The sequence below is a fragment of the Thunnus maccoyii genome, chromosome 11 (assembly GCF_910596095.1).
Source record: "Thunnus maccoyii chromosome 11, fThuMac1.1, whole genome shotgun sequence".
NCBI lineage: Eukaryota > Metazoa > Chordata > Actinopteri > Scombriformes > Scombridae > Thunnus > Thunnus maccoyii.
This window is the reverse complement of record NC_056543.1, coordinates 1,755,216-1,772,381: the sequence shown is the minus strand read 5'-3', so window position 1 is coordinate 1,772,381 and position 17,166 is coordinate 1,755,216. Positions and strand designations below refer to the sequence as shown.

At 39.1% G+C, this 17,166-nt stretch overlaps 1 protein-coding gene across 1 annotated transcript in view; it reads left to right on the top strand.

Moving 5' to 3' along the window:
• Window positions 1–17,166, top strand: part of LOC121907520 (titin-like) — a 254,288-nt gene that overhangs the window by 75,952 nt on the left and 161,170 nt on the right. The window contains exons 59-71 of the mRNA XM_042427130.1: window positions 76–354; window positions 702–983; window positions 2,534–2,812; window positions 2,908–3,189; window positions 3,288–3,566; window positions 4,050–4,337; window positions 5,868–6,146; window positions 7,154–7,435; window positions 11,714–11,992; window positions 12,558–12,845; window positions 13,927–14,214; window positions 14,359–14,649; window positions 16,117–16,404. Of these exons, the coding sequence (XP_042283064.1) occupies window positions 76–354; window positions 702–983; window positions 2,534–2,812; window positions 2,908–3,189; window positions 3,288–3,566; window positions 4,050–4,337; window positions 5,868–6,146; window positions 7,154–7,435; window positions 11,714–11,992; window positions 12,558–12,845; window positions 13,927–14,214; window positions 14,359–14,649; window positions 16,117–16,404 (3,684 nt within the window). The remainder of the gene's footprint in view (window positions 1–75; window positions 355–701; window positions 984–2,533; window positions 2,813–2,907; window positions 3,190–3,287; window positions 3,567–4,049; window positions 4,338–5,867; window positions 6,147–7,153; window positions 7,436–11,713; window positions 11,993–12,557; window positions 12,846–13,926; window positions 14,215–14,358; window positions 14,650–16,116; window positions 16,405–17,166) is intronic.

The window sequence follows — 17,166 nt, the reverse complement described above, 5'->3', positions numbered from 1 at the left end:
CTCAATGTGATTGGTCATTTAATCCTAAATCAAAGGTGAGTATCTCTTTAACCTGGTCCATCTTGTTGTCTTCAGAACCTCCCAGCTTTGTGACTCTACCTGAGTCCCAGGCGGCTCTACCCAACGCCACTGTACGCTTCAAATGCACATTTAAGGGAACTCCTCCTTTCACCGTCAAATGGTTCAAGGACGATACAGAACTCATGACTGGGCCCACCTGTTTCACGGGGCTGGAAGGGCTATCTTGCTTCTTAGAGCTCTATTCAGTGGGTGTCACCCAGAGTGGAGTTTACTCTTGCCAACTCAGCAACGATGCTGGCTCTGTACACTGTAGTGCAGACTTGACAGTCAAAGGTTGGATATGCATCTTTTAAATCAACTCTTGAGTGACTGTATTCATCTCACATCTACCTCGCTGGCCAAAACTTGTGATTCTCTGACAAGTTTTCCCAGCTTCACAGCACTTTAATCATCATTATTTGAAGTTTTTTCACTTCTTCAGCTGTTCATTATGAATGTTTTGTTGCCTTTGTGTTGCACTTGCATTCTACTCAGCGATCCTGTCTCTTCTATTAACCCATCATTGTCAGCTCATCTCATCAGCTTATCACATCTGCTCACCTCATTCCCGTCTTAACCTCCAAGCCTAAGTGCCTCTGCATGCTTCCACCAACTAACATGTCTGTATTTTGGTTTTACAGAACCACCTGAATTTGTCCTGAAACTCCCTGGTACTAAGTTTGTGAAGCAGGGTGAGCCACTCCGCCTGGAGTGCAAAGTCAGTGGGACAGCCCCTCTGAAAGTGACCTGGTACAAACAGGACACCAAGGTCACAGACGGGGGCAACTACAGGACATCATTTGTTGACTCAGTCGCAGTCCTAGAACTGCTCTCTGCCAGCTTTGAGGATGATGGAGTTTACACCTGTGAAGCTCAGAATGATGCTGGCAGTGTCAGCTGCAGCACCACACTTACTGTTAAAGGTCAGCCTCTCACTGACTTCTTGTTCATTTATTGTTCATGATCTGACTTTCTGGTGCACTGGCTGTTCAGTGTGTTGTTGTTGTTGAAAGTTTCTTAAGTGACACAGAAACTGTATAACTTAAAGCTGTTATCCGTAACATCCACATCTGGTATGGTGAAATATCATTGAAAGCTCCTCTACGATTGCTCAAGATTCTTTTCTTTCTCTGCTATCGAGAATCAGCTTGTCGGGTTGCACCTGTCTTTTTGGGAATGCAAATAAAGCTGTTATTAACAGAACAGCACACTGGTAGCTACATATAGCACATACAGTGTCACGCTTTACATACTGGAACCTTTTCATCTTTTGCAAATTCACGCAATACACAATCTTCCACAACATCTTAAGCATCTGAGCTGTTGTTTCAGCCCTCCCGATCTAATCCACTATATTTGTTGTAGTTCCAACAAGATTCCACAGGTCTACCATCTTAGCTGTAGTTCAAACAAATTTCACAAGTCTGCCCTTTAAGCTGTAGTTCTATCATCCGTCACAACAACTTTGCCATCTCAGCTAAACGTTCACAAGTCCGCCATCTGGAATTTATTTTTGCTATCCTTTCACAAGATTTCCGCCATCTTAACTGTAGTTCCAAGAAATTTCCACATTTATTCCAATATCCTAGTTATAGTTCAAATTCTACAACAATTTTCATTTTCATCTTATCTGTAGTTCCAACAAACTTCCACAGCTTCTGTATCTTAACTGTACTTCCATAAACCTGCTATAATCTTGGTATTAGTTCCAACAATCATCCACAATAATTTTGAACAGTATGTCAACATGTGAACGTTACATCTGCTCTGTCTTATCTCTAGTTCCAACATATTTTCTCATTTTCTTCACCATCTTAGTTGTAGTTCTAACAAAATTCCACAAGTCCCTCATCTTAGCTGTAGTTCCGTAAACTTGCTATAATAAACTAGCATTGGTACCAGTACTCTTCCAGAACAACTCAAGTATTTTTACTTTATTTTCAACAAATTTCTCAACAACTCTGCCATGTTAGTTGTACCTCCCATCACAAGTCCACCATCTGAACTGTAGTCCCAACACACTTTCACAGAAATTACACCAATAAACTTTTTATTCTTTTTAATTATTTGTTTGCACATGAAAAAAAATCTAAAACATTTTATGATTTGATATGCAAGCAAAGACATTCACACACTTTTACCCACATATACTCAGCTATACATGAAATTAAAGTAAACAAATGATTGTCCAGAAAAGGTAACAAGCTAAAGGCTTACACTAAGGCTTCTCCTAAAAACAGAAGACAAGATGAACAGAATTACATCAGCTGTAGTTCCATAAACCTGCCACAATAACTGTCATTTTAGCAGTAGTTACAATAATCTTCCACAGTAAATCCACCATCTTAACCGTGGACCTCAAGCGTAGAGGGTGACATCGTGTGAAAAGTTACAGGTTTCAGCTTTAAGATTTTCCCCATGGACTCTTTTTTCTCGAGTATGCCTCTTAAACAGTTTCCTGATCTTTTTGTAGACGCCCCATCTTTTGTCAAAGTACCTCAGCCTGTTGAAGGGCTGAAGGGTAAGGACGTGAGTCTGTACTGTGAGATGAGTGGTACAGCTCCGTTCCAGATCACCTGGTTCAAAGACAGGAAGCCTCTGATGGAGAGCAGGAAGTATAAGATGGTGAGCGAGGGCAGCTCGGCTACGCTGCATGTCATTGGGATAGAGCCCTCAGATGCCGGCGAATACGAGTGCAAAGTATCAAACAGTGTAGGAAGTGACACCTGCCAGACATCAGTTAAACTCAGAGGTCAGTAGAATTTGCGATAGTCTCAAATGAAAATCATAAGTATTAGATTTTCAAATTACTTTGTCACCTTGCTGACGTTTTTTTCCTCTCTTCAGAGCCGCCGTCGTTTGTGGAGAAACTGTCAAACATGACAGTGATACTGGGAGAGGAGGTGACCCTTGTGGCCACTGTTAAAGGCTCTGAACCCATTACTGTGTCCTGGGTTCAAGACAAGGATCACATTCTCAGGGACGGTGACAACAGGAAAATCACCTTTGAGAACAACCAGGTCGCACTTAAAGTCTTTAAGGCTGATGCAACCACGGCAGGCAAATACACCTGCCAACTCAGAAACGATGCTGGGAGTGTGGAGTGTTTCGCTAACTTGACTGTTCTAGGTTTGTAAACATATAATTCTCTCTTTCTCTTGCAGTTTTTCCCTTGCAGGTTTCACTAAAAACATTTTTTTCTGCTTCCTCTCTGTTTCTGATTCCAGAACCTGCAAAGATAGTGGATAAGCCTGATGCTCTGAGCGTGACGGCAGGCGATATTGCTGCTCTAGAGGTCAAAGTGTGTGGAACCCCAGAGTTGAAACCTAGGTGGTTCAAGGATGGTGTTGAGCTGGCCTCTGGGAGGAAATACCAAATCTCATTTTCTCAGATGATTTCCAGCCTGAATGTGCTCTCTGCTGAGAAAAAGGACTCTGGAGAGTACACATTTGAGGTTATGAACGAGGTCGGGAAGGACCTGAGTAAAATTAATCTCACTGTTTTAGGTTGGTGTCTTCTTCCTACTTGTAGTTTGATGTCTAGGGCTGGGTATAGTTTCAAAATGTTCTAATATTGCCAAGATAATGCCTGACATTTGGTATGAATACCAAAACAGTAACCTAAACTTTTTCTTTCATACCTGACTTTGAGAAATATAAATATTCTTCTACAAACCCTTTTCTTAATTTAACAAAAGAGGCTGACCCTCTCAATTGTTAAAATACAGGTAACCATACAAGACCTTTTCCGAAATAAAACAACCAATAAAACTGACAAAATTTAAATAACAAACTTTCTAATCAAAGAATAAGTTAACATAACCAGAAAGTTAATGTCAGCTTTTTGTTATTTGGCAATTTTTGTTACTTGGTGTGACACCTTTCTGTCAGTGCCAAAAAAGCATTGCGGTTTGATACCCAACCCCACTGATGACAGTGCCATTATATTTGTATTTTTCCTGATGCACCTCATCTTTCCTTCCCTAACAGATAAAATCATACCTCCAACATTCTTAAGGAAGTTAAAGGATTGTAACACAGTTGTTGGACAAGCTGGAGAGATGGAATGCAAAGTGTCCGGCTCCCAACCTTTTACTATCTCATGGTACCATGATGGGGAGGAGATACAGAGCGGGCCAAATTATGAGATTTCATTCAGTGACAACAGCTGCACACTGAAGGTGCCAAAGCTGAAACTATCTGACTCTGGAGTGTATAAATGTAAGGCTGTCAACAAGGCAGGATCCAGTGAAACCACAGCCTCATTGGTTGTAAAAGGTCAGTAAATCCAGACAGAAAGAGATTACATTACTTGTTCATTTAACTATTAAGTCCTGGCCAAAATTGGCGCTTTTGTGCTATTTGATGATTTACAACATTACACAATGATGATAACAAAAATATAACAAAACATCATATAAGTAATCATTCTTAAATCTTGTATAATGCCCATTTTCCCATTTTTCTTCCAGTTGTGTGTCTTGTAGTCTCAGCACGTGTCCGTTTTTCCTTTAAGACTTCTTCAACAATGACCAGCACTGGCCTTTTGTGGGGGGTGCCACCTTCCCCCAATTTCTTGTGAAAGCTGTTTTTACTTGCCGTTAACAGTATTTTAACCTAGTGTCTGTCGCTTCCTGTCACACTTTCTTCGAGGAAGTTACAGAGATATAATACAATACAACTCCTTATAACAATATTACCTAGTATTTGTTATAACACTTTACATATGACTTTTCTGACATTTCCAGAAAATATGTGAGTGATGTACATCAAATGACCCACACTGTACATGAAATGACGCACTCTTCATCATCTCTGGCGTCTATCTAACTGCTTACTTTTCATCTTTGTTGTAATAAAGAAACAAATCAGATTTTTAAGAAAAATTCCCTTTAGATCCACGGGTAGATGTGTTTTGGATCCTCTGTGAGGTTTTTGGTGACACTGGCAGCAAGAATGGACTTGTAACCAAGAAAAAATTTAAAGAAACGGTTCAAAATTTTTGAAACTACATGTAGCATTAATCTTAGATACAAGAAGTACCCACATACTGAATCAGAGCTCCCTTTTCTTTATTTGTGATACCCACAGGAATGAAATGAGGCATATACAGTATATAGTAACATGACCAGTGACTCTACAATCATCAATCATAATAAATACAATGGTCTCGATGCAAATTGTACACATATTTTCAACAAATAAGTCACAAAAATATACAATGAATAGAAATATCAAACACTCATTTCATGTAAATGGTAGTAATGGGTTGGGTGCAAGAGGTTAACAAGACACTAGGGGGCAACAAGAATCATTAGATAACATATATAGTGTGTCCAATATAGAATGAATAGAAATAGACTAACAGGAATATCAGAAGCCATGTATGCATATAGATCCTAGAAGAAATAAGACAGGAGAAAAATGTTTACACACCTGCCTGGACTAGGACCATATGTGAAACAAATGTATAGTCTGGGCTCTAATGATTGGATAACCAATAAGAAGGGTTTAATATCAAAATCCTCATTTAAGCCTTGGGGGGACAATGTGTTGAGAGAGTATATCCAATAGGTTTCCTGTTGCAAAAGCTTCTTATTGCGATCACCCCCTCTAGGTGTTTTTTTTTTTTGACTTTTTCATGGGTCAATTATCTCAATGTGCTCACATTATGACCAGCCATGAGCTGCTAGGGAAGTAGTATCAATCCTCTGATCTAACCCTCTGCAAGGAAATTAATATAATATATTAATATAATACATTCAGATTCCACCATGTTAATTTCTGTTACTGTCTGTTTGTATCTAGAGCCTCCATCTTTCGTGGTGCCACCACAGCCAGTGGAAGCAATGCCAAACTCTAATGTGACTTTCTCAGCCATGGTGAAAGGCAGTGCTCCCCTCAAACTGAAATGGTTCAGAGGAACCAAGGAGATCCAGTCTGGACAGGGCTGTGATTTCTCCCTGAAGGATAACAAAGTGACTCTGGAGCTTTTCAATGTGGACAGAAGCCACGCTGGAGAGTACACTTGCCAGATCATTAATGATGCAGGAAAGGAAAGCTGCCCAGTTAACCTGACTGTCAAAGGTCAGTCTGACATCAAAGTATATTTGCCTTTTATTATCACATAAGTTAAGTGAAATTTCTATAAACTGTAGCTAGCTGTTGATATGTTCCTGCCTGATGAAGGGTAAGTAAATGTCAGCAGTGGAAAAAGTATGTAGATAATGATAATGTAGCTTGTGAAGGTTGAGCTAATTTAACCACTTTATTTACTGTTGGGTAGTTAATTTTTTGACAATGCATCGTATTTTTTGATCATATGTTTTGCATGTACAATTTTACATTGTCAAATAAATGTAGTAGGTTAAAAAGTACTTCAAAATTTAACTTCTTGAGTGGGCAATGTGCTTAGTTACGTTCCACCATTGGCCACTGGTCACCACGGTAGCAAAGAATTGCAATCTGATTGGCTTTCAGAAAAGCTCAGTGCTAATGCAGCTTCCCAATCAGCTTCTGAGCTAAGGCAAATAAAAATGTGTTCCAAGGTTGACAATGACATGACTGACTCAACCTGATCCAGGTATTCCTTACAAGGAACCCACTTCAGTCACTCAAGTGTTCATAAAATTTGTTACAGAAAGTAAATTCAAAACACAAGAGACAGGAGCTAAAACAGCCTGTTTCAGACAGAGTTTGAACTGAGGGGCTGCATAAAAGGCCAGTAGAAGATAAATAAGGAGTTTTTAACTGGAAATCATGCAAATATATTCCAGTAGAGCCCCAGAATATAAATATAGAGCTGGAAATGTGCAGAATATGTCCTCTTAGAAGTCATCATGTAGAATCAAAAATGGTGCCTGAGATGGCTCTGTAGGACTGTGATATGTAGTATGATGGTTCTGGATCAGGGCTGATCACTGTCTAGTGGCCATTGTATAAGAGTGAAAATCACAGTTTGAAATATCAGACAACATTGATTTTAATAAGTCTTCTTTTGCTAAAATGTGCCAACCTACAGTTAATCTCTGACTGTATTTTCCCTTTCCTCACTCTAATGCAAACTAAATATTGTGTCTGATTGTGTCATTTAGAGCCAGCAGCCTTCTCTAAGAAGCTGAAAGACATTTCAGTTGAGAAGGGCAAACCTTTAATGATGGAGTGTACATACACTGGGACGCCTCAGATCACAGTGAGCTGGTACAAAGACGGCCAGCAGATCTTTGCTTCTTACAAATACAACATCACCACAACTGAAAGCTCCTGCATCCTGGAGTGTCTCTGCACTGACGACAAAGAGGCCGCAGGAAAATACTCCTGCGAAGTGTCCAACGATGCTGGAAAGGACACGTGTGAGGCAAATGTGTCCATCCTCGGTCAGTTCACCTGATGTTTGTGACTTTGTAGATGTGATTTAAATGCCAGCTCAGTTTTTTGGAGATTTCACTATTTTTCATACTTAACCAAGACAAACTCATGGATTCTTTTTGTATGTCTCTGCATGTAGTTTAAAGTTAATTCAAGTTAGTTCATTAAGCATAGCTTAACTCAATCACTGGCTATTTATGGGATCAGTAGCACCTCCACTCAAGTCTAAGAAATGGCTCCAAAGATTATGGTTGGTCCAGCTAAAGTACAGGTTGTAATATATGTATTTCTGAAGTTGCTGTTACCAAAAAACAAACAAACAAACAAACAAACTAAAAAAAGATTAAATCAAAGCATGTAGTTCAAGTAGTAGTACTACACAAGTAGTAGTGTAGTAGCAATGTTAATCATTTCTTTGTTGGTCTGTTTGATAGAAGCTCTCTCTGCTGTGTGATATTAGCTGTTTATATTCAAGTTTTAGGATGACTCAGGCTTTAATATTATTAAAAGAACAAAAAACATAAGATAAATAGATAAATTAAACGAAAAAAACAAAGAAAAACACAAGATAAATAGACAAATTTATCTTTTGTTTTTAAAATAATAAAACATAAGATAAAAAATAACCTGAAGGGTAAGAAAAATGTGCAGATTTACAAAAACTGTGCAAAATAGGCTGATACAAATAAATAATATGGATAGAATCTATAATTTATAATCAGCACACATTTAAACCAACAGGTCCTCATACCGAAATGACAGAATAGGTCTATTTCCAATGACAACATATATGAGTGTTTTCAGTGCCCTCCTCAGGACAGATGGGGACCAGACCACAGGACCACAGGACAAAAGGACCGTGATATGTCGTTTTCCAAAACCATTACAAATCACTGTTAAACAATAATGATGTTTTATGGTGTAACAATGCTGTGCTTAAGGTCTGGATAGGTATAGGCACAAAAACCACTTGGTTAGGGTTAAGAAAAGATTTTGGTTTTGGTTAAAATGATCTCTTGAAACGTGGTAAGTATTTCTTAAGTTACGCAACCGTCGTCAGTAAACACCACAACTAGTTGTTACATTTTAAAAAATGTCCTGATTCATGGTTGGATAATCTAACTATCTAGCCATCTCACCAACCCGCCTCCTCCTAATAAGGAAGTAACCCTATAATGATGTCACCTGAACTGCGTCACTCCATCTCCAAGTCATAATTACTACGGCCACTAGATGGTGTAAATGTAACTGTACGTCATTTCTGCAGTCCAGTCGCCAGAATCAAATGCTGGCATTGTATGTTTCTGCAAACCATGGATACGTTGAATCTCGACATTTCAACATGTTTAATATGTTGCATATCAACATTTCTACAATACATATGATAGGGGAAGTGACGAAGTTGATCATATCTATATGAGGTCACTTACATGTTAGGAGGAGGCGGGTTGGTTAGAAAGTTAGTTGCATGGCACAAAACCGGGTATTTTTAGCAATATGTCAAGACATTTGCAGCTGTGCCTAAACCTAACCAGAGCATTGTCCCATCGTAAAACATAATTACTCAACTATTATTACGCGGCTTTGTTGAATAGCCGATTCTGATCGGTCAATTACGCCATTGTACGATCTGTTATTTCCAAGCGGTTAACATCCAGGGCTGAAAAATTAAGCCAGTGCAGAGGTGCCAAAAACTGCAGTTCCTCAAATGGCCACTTGAGGCTGCTTCCAAAAGCAGGTCGATCCCCATGTTAAAATGCCAAACTTTACAGCAGAAATAAACATGTTTACAGCTTAGTAAAAAAGACGGTTTTGGTCTCCATAGCTAATTGATTTTTTTTTATTAATTAATAATAAAAAAAATAATTAATTATTAATTTATTTATTAACTCATCCATTTATATTTTATTAAGCCGTAAAGTTATGCATAATTAAGGACGTGGTCACTTTGAGTGACAGGCAACCAGGCTTCATTCGGCTGCCTCCACCTCTTTGCCCATTTTGGATTAACCGGGAGTTAGGTGGAGTCAAGCACTGCCAAGATGGCGACAACCGGAGCCACGCACTTTGAGCTTCAAAACCACTCTTCAGAAACCAATGGGTGACATCACAGTGGCTACGTCCGTATTTTTTACAGTCCATGATTATTTCTGAATAGTGGACCACTGCTATGAATAACTGACCACTGCTATGGACGCAGTTCTGATCATAGACTCGGGAGGACAACGTCCAATTATATCAAGCCGCAGACAGAAGTCCGGTAAAATTACCAACTGTCAATTGATCACGAAACCCTGTGGCAAAAAAAGTTAGTTTTCCGTAACTCCATCATAAAACACCATGGAATATTTTTCTAATATCGATTTTAATATATTTGGAGAGCACGAAACGGAGATAATGTCTGTGACTGGCCTCAGATGTGAGGGCAGCCTGAGGAGCTACTGGACTCCTACTAATACAGAAATGGAAAAGTGGAGCAAGATCCTGTCCTCCAATCAGGCAACGGCAGCAGATCAGGTGAGCACCTCTCCTAGTTGCCTATCTCCATATACTAAGTTGTGCAATAAGCAGTAGTGATAATAGTAATATTGTTACCAGTTGTAACATTAGGAAAAATTGTGTTTGCAGGTGTGTCAACTGCAAAGGCCCAGCAAGAGGGAAACATAGAGATGAATGAGGACAGAAACGTCAACATCAATATTCCCAAAGACGTCCCATTCACCTTGTCTCACTTCACCATCAACGGAAATGTTCAATTTAACGTGAATTATAATGCTAAATAGGCTAATCTTAGGAAGGCTACAGAGTTTTCATAGATATGCATGTCGCTATGCACGCAGTTCCAACCATAGAATCTAACAGACTATTTTTTTAGCCGAAGCAATAAAATCATTTTTATATCAGTATTTTGTGTCAGGTTATTGAATTCTTTAGTAAATAGCTGTGTAATAAGTGGGATAATGTACAGCGAGGAGGTCATTATTGTGAAATGAACCCCAACAGGGTGATGCAGGACGCCAACGCGACGCTTCGGCGTCCTGCATCGTACACTCATACATACATACACTCGTCCTGTACATTATCCCTTATACAACAGCCATTTAATGCTGCGTGAATGACATGTGAAAAGCTTAAAATGCGATCAACATTGAAACATAGAGATTCAACATATCTGTAATGTGTAGAAACGTACAATGCCAACATTTTGTTCTGGCAATTGCTTTGCGTTTTAGCCAACCTGAATTTTAGACCTCTCTGTCGAGAGAGTAGCTTCACTGCAGATGGGCTTCTGAATACATCTCGAACTTGGACCTAAAAAGTGGGACATTTTGCAGAATGACCTTCAAATAATCTTAAGAAAAGACTCTAAAGAAGAGGTAACAGCATTAATCAGCAAGAACAGGAGATGAAATATCATCTGGATATATTTTTTAAATCAAAACAACTATCTAGCTGTCAACTGCTGATTGCTACCTGCCACTGTTACCAACCTTCAAAAGGAGAAACTGCACTGAGGAAGCTAACAGAAGAGTTATTTTCTGAAGACAAGAAGAGAAATTAAGGGGTCCTTGTTGGATTGTATTCTGGTTGTGTTCTTCTGGTATCAGTGCTGGTCAGCTGTCTACATCGAACTGAGACATGTACTTTTCTTTCTAAATGCATTTTAATGCGCTGTGCTGCTAATTGCTCATTATTTTTTTGTTTTTCTCTTGGGATTTATATGTTTTTATCATTTTTTTAAAGTGAATTTTTAGATATACAGTATATCTTATATCCTTTCCGTTGTTGTTGCACTGCTGTGGGCTGGAAGGGAAAGCATTTCATTTTTTTGTGTATGCAAATACACAAGAAAATTACATTAAACTAAATCTTGAATCTTGAATCTTGAATCTTGAAATCTTGAATCTTGATGCTCTTGTGAGGACGGGCTGATTTTAACTGCATGTATAGACAAAGCCAATGCAACAGGAAGCTAAGGGCTTAAAAAAAGTGAAATTATCTCTTAAAGCTTGTGATGTGCACACAGAGAAAATGATGAAAATCAATGTGGCTAAACCAAAACATGCAGAGGAAAATTGAAGATATATATTAGATAAAGACTTGGATGAGTTTGTAACATGGTGGTAAGAGGGAATAATGGCTTTATCCCTAAAAATCTTGTGTTGTGAGAGTGACATTAGGTGGCACCACAGACCAAAGAGTGCAGTTCCTGCTTTGTCCAGCAGATGTCAGGCATCACACAGATGTTAGTCTGAGGTATCTGATATTTGTGTCTGTCACTGCAGAACCGCCATACTTTGTTGAGTCTCTGGAGCCCATGGAGGTGACAGCAGGAGATGCTGTGTGTCTGAAGTGTCAGGTAGCGGGTACACCTGAGATCAAGGTGTCCTGGTTCAAGGCTGACGGCAAAGTCAGGTCCAGCCCCACCTGTAAGTTAGAGTACTCGAAGGGCGTTGCCTGTCTGAAGCTCAGCAAAGCCACCAAGGCCGACATCGGCGAGTATTCCTGCAAGGCGGAGAACAAGATCGGCTCCGCTTCCTCCACCTGCAAACTCAATGTGCTAGGTGATCATCTCCAAACTTCTTCTCTATATCTGTGTGCATTTCTTTTCTCTTTTACTCAAGACATGCAAATAAATAATGTGAATCTTCATCATCATATTTGTGAAATAACTTCTACGTTCGACACAAAGCATTTTGAATTATTTGTGAATGTTTTATTATTTGTAGTGTAATAAAATACTCGTATTTAGTGGTAGTAAACCCACAATTAATTCATAGAGCACACTCTCTTTTCTTTCTTCTCTTTTCTTTCTTTCTCTTCTTTTCTTTCTTTCTTTTGCTCTTTCATTCTTTTTTCTTTCTTTCTTGTTCAGTCTTTTATCTTTTCTTTTTCTTTCATTTCTTTCTTATATTCTTTCATTCTTTCTTTTCGTTTCTTTTATTCGTTCTTTTTCATTCTTTCATTCTGTATTGATTACTCTGCAAATCAGTTTCTTGATTAATTGTTTAGTCTGTAAAATGTCAGAAAGAAGTGAAAAATGCTTGTTGTAATTTCCCACAGTGCAAGGTGATGTCTTGAATTTTGTCATAAATGAACCATTCACCATCACATCTTTACCTTCTCCAGAGGCTAAAACTCCACCGTCCTTCCCCAAGAAAATCACCAGCCTGCAGCAGACGGAGGGTGAGCCGGTACGGTTCGAATGCCGCGTCGCCGGCTCGTCACCCGTGGAGGTCTCATGGTTGAAAGACGGCGAGCCTCTTAGCCAGGGACACGAGTTTTCCATGCTGTACGACGACAACACAGCCGTGCTGCAGATCAGCCGCGGCGAGATGAGACATTCTGGAGAATACACCTGTGTCGCCACCAACAGCGTGGGCTCGGCCTCTTGCAGAGCTAAGCTCACTCTTCAAGGTGTGTTAAGCATGACGCAGAGATCGAGCGATTGGTTCTACATGATGATTGAAATGCTGCTGTTTTTACAGGGTTGAAATCAGGGGCCGTATTCACAAAACATCCTCCAAGATACTGGAGTTAGGAGAAATACAGGGGGGAGTATTTTCACAAAACATTATATGGCTAAAAGTTGCTCCTCAGTCTGAGAGAAGAACTGATAATAAGCCTCAAACACGTCCAGGAAATGCTCTTCAGATGCCAGTTTGTCATTTCTTAACTTTATTTAATCAGTGCTTTATAGAATGACCTCATCAAAGGACAAAATATCAGAATATCAACAAGCAAGTGATGTCAGTCTGTTTTTGTTTTCTTTTTTAGTTTTTCTTTTTTCATATTTTTCTTTCTTTTCTTTTTTCATTCTTTCGTTCTTTTTCATTATTTTGTTCTTTCCTTTTCTTTCATTTCTTTCTTTCTTTCTTTTTCATCATTTTTCATTCTTTCTTTCATTCCTTATTTTTACTCTTTTATTCTTTCTTTCGTTCTTTCATTCTTTCTTTTTTCATTTCTTTCTTTTTAATTCTTTTACTCTTTCATTGTCTTTCTTTCTTTTCTATCTCCCGTACAGTCTTTGTGTTCTTTCACTGACAGACTGATTATCTGTCAACTAATCACCGTGACAATAGTGATGAAGTTCAGTCATGAAACATGATGTCATCCATAGACAGCTTCTTGAAAGTGTCTCTCAAGATGAAACTCTTTGAGCAGTCCTGGCGGTAGAATAAGAGTCTTTGTGAATACGGCCTTCAGATTTTATTTAAGAATATATTCAAACAGCAGAAAAGTGTTTTGGTATCTTGATGCCTAATTGTGTCTTGACTCTTCTGGCAGTGGTGTGATGTGTTTCACTTTGTTCCAGAAGAACAATGAAAGCAGTTTTTATTTTACGTGTTCTGTCTCAAGCACACAGACTGTAAATGATCTTTATGGACCTTCTGTCAGACAGTGTGAGGCTGTTTGACACCAAAACTATTGAAATGTTTCTATCTAAAGATTTGTTGTTTTGTCTTATTTTCCTCACACTCTTTCACGGACCCTGCAGAACCAAGATACCCTCCGGTCTTTGACAGGAAGTTGTCACCGAGGGAGGTGACGGTGGGCGACAGCATTGAGCTGGAGTGTCACATGACCGGCTCTGCCCCCATTAAAGTCAAATGGTCTAAAGACCATAAAGATATTCGCTCTGGTGGGAATTATAAGATCAGCTGTGAGGATAACACGCCCCACCTGACCATTCTGAAGGCAGATAAAGCTGACACAGGGAAATACTTCTGCCATGCCTCTAATGACATGGGGAAGGACTCTTGCTCCTCTGATATCACTGTCAAAGGTATTTGACTCGGGCCACATTCACGTCATCACGGCCTTCTCTTCTTAAACACTCAAGCCCCCTTCATGGGCGTTTCTTTGTGTGAAGATTCCAAACTCTCTCTCCTTGCTGTCACTTCACTCTTGTTCACACTCTTGTTTTCAGAGCGTAAAAACCCTCCGATGTTCACCAAAAAGCCCACAGAGCACATCGAGGACACAGAGGGCAAACTGCTGAAGATCGAGGGCCGTGTCTCCGGCTCGCAGCCCATGTCTGTCAGCTGGTTCAAAGACAACACAGAGATCCACAGCTCTGACAAATATGATATCAGCTTTAAAAGTAATGTGGCCGTTCTGTGCATTAAGAGCAGCCAGGTGGGCGACAGTGGTAGGTACACCTGCCACGCCGCCAACGAAGCTGGAAAGGTCTCCTGCGATGTCACTGTTGGCATCTCAGGTGGGTGTTTTACACCATGTTGGATTCATTACAGTAGGAAGTTGATTTGTAGTGCTGAAACAGTTGTTGATCATTTCCCAAGGTAAAATGTTACACATTCTCTTACTTCAGCTTTTCAAATGTGCTTATTTGCTGGTTATGTTTTTTATATATATTTATACATATGTTTTCTGGTATTTTATAGATTTAATTATTACTAAATTAATCTACAAAATAATCAACTAGAGCTGCCGCCATATTTTCTCCAGCAGTTGGCATTTATAAGACTGCCTGTTGAGCTTCTTATCATCTGTCACAGTGGTATTTGGCAGCTTGACATATTCCGTTTCTGTAGTAGAGACGTCCAAAGACGCTTTGGACTCATTTTTGCTCGTCATGAATTTATTTCCTCTGTGGCAGAAAACCACGTTACACGAGCCTTCAGAAACTCCTGCAGTTTAAACTGGACTAACAAAACACTTTTAGTGCTGACTGAGTCTAACACACTCACTATAAACAGATCGCTAGCCTAGCAACATTAATGCTACAAACAACCCATAATGCAACACTCCGTGTAGGAGTTGGTTTTACATTGTTACTTTATCCATTCAAAAAGAAGATCTGATGTTGTGAACGGGTAATTGTCCAGCCCACAAATATGAGACAACCCCACTAATTCAGACATATTTCTAGGAAAAAAACCACCGTCTTATATTCAGACTAATACAGTTAACTTTTCAAATGCATTTATTCCTGTAGTAGTCTATTTGTATATTTCTATAGTCTAAATGTCTATCTTTACGTCTTATGTGTCTAAATGTCTCAGCACATCATTCTTTATGTGAAGCCTGAGAGAATAACTAGTGTCCCATCACTTGAGCCGCGCGCTCAGCGGTGAGGTGGTGATCAGCTGGACTCTGCGGTGGGTGTGACGATTGCATTACGGCGGTAATGCAGTGACTGCGGCAGCTCAACAGATTAATCAGTGATAAAAATATTTGTTTCAACTCCAATAAAAAAGTTTTTTCTTCCACATTCCATCATGAAATGACACAATGTTCCAACACAAGGTATAAGTGGACAAAATCTGACTTTATTCCTCCTCAGTGTGACTTAGATCTGTTTTTTATAGACAGTGTAAACAGAAAATAATAATTGGATCTGATATTTGATAGGGTTGTTGTCCTTACAAGATAGTTTTATAATGAGATACAGATCTTTGGATTATGAGATGTTAAGACATTATTACAAGAAAATGATCCTGTAATTACAAGCAAAGATTTCATAACATAACAATTATTATAATTATCTTTTTTTTCCTTTGGTGAATTCAACTGGCTGTAAATGTTGCAGAGCTGATTCATGTTGGACCTGCTCTATTTACTCTTTTACATCATAATATATACTTTAATGGACAGTTCGAGCGTGGTCAGATCAGTCCAATAAATGAAGCTGTAATAAATCTATCATACTGTATTTCCCCTGCAGAGGCAAAGAAGCCTCCAGTGTTTGACGTCCCGCTCAAACCAGTGACTGTGGATGAGGGTGAGAAGCTGAGTCTCAGGTGTCATGTCTGCGGGTCTCCTCCTCTGAAGATCCAGTGGATGAAGGACAGGAAGGACCTGACCTCTGCTGGCAGCACCAAGATTAGCTTCTCAGATGGGACGGCCTGCCTTGAGATCAGTCCCGCATCCAAACACGATGCTGGTGATTACCTCTGCAAGGCCAGCAACGAGGCCGGCAGTGAGTTCTGCAAGGCCAAAGTAACCGTCAAAGGTAAAGAGTGTCAGAACTTTATTTTTCCTCATCAAATCTCTACCCTAAGTAAGAAATTCCAATGTAAGCTATCTATTAAATCAACAACAGAAAGCACTTCCTGAAGGAAATACAGTATGAATGCTGGCTGCAGCTGAAAAGCTGTTGCAGGAAAAGTAAATGACGACACAGTTGAAAACTTGGAACAATAGTAGATTGACTTTGATTCACAACAGTTATTTCTTGGGAAGGAAACAAAGTGTCATTGTTTTGAAATGATCATACTATTTTATTAATTTTATTACTTTGCCGTAGCGTCATCTACAGGTGAAATGCCCCCATATTTTACAGCTTAGCTCAGGATTCACATGTTTACTGACGATTATGTGAAATATGTAAGATGATGAGAAAATGCAAAAAAAATTCAAAGTGACAGAAAATGTATATTAGGCTGAAATGGTCATGTAGCATAAAAATCACAGAGATTCTGACAGTTTTTATGCATTTTATACAAATCCTCATAGATTTCCATTCTAATTTTTGGGCAACAAAAAGCTAAATAAAAAACCATAATGGATATTACCATGAAAAGCAATAGCACTATTCTCCTATAGATGCTGCATATTTGACAATTTTAATCAAAGCATCAAGCATATGCCTGATTAATTACTATACTAATATAAGTCATGTATTAATGATTGAAGCCGATACCATTAATGCCCTCGGAGGTCCAAAATTGGAGCAAAGTCTTATTTTGAAAGTCTTATTGCGGACTTCCTGTTG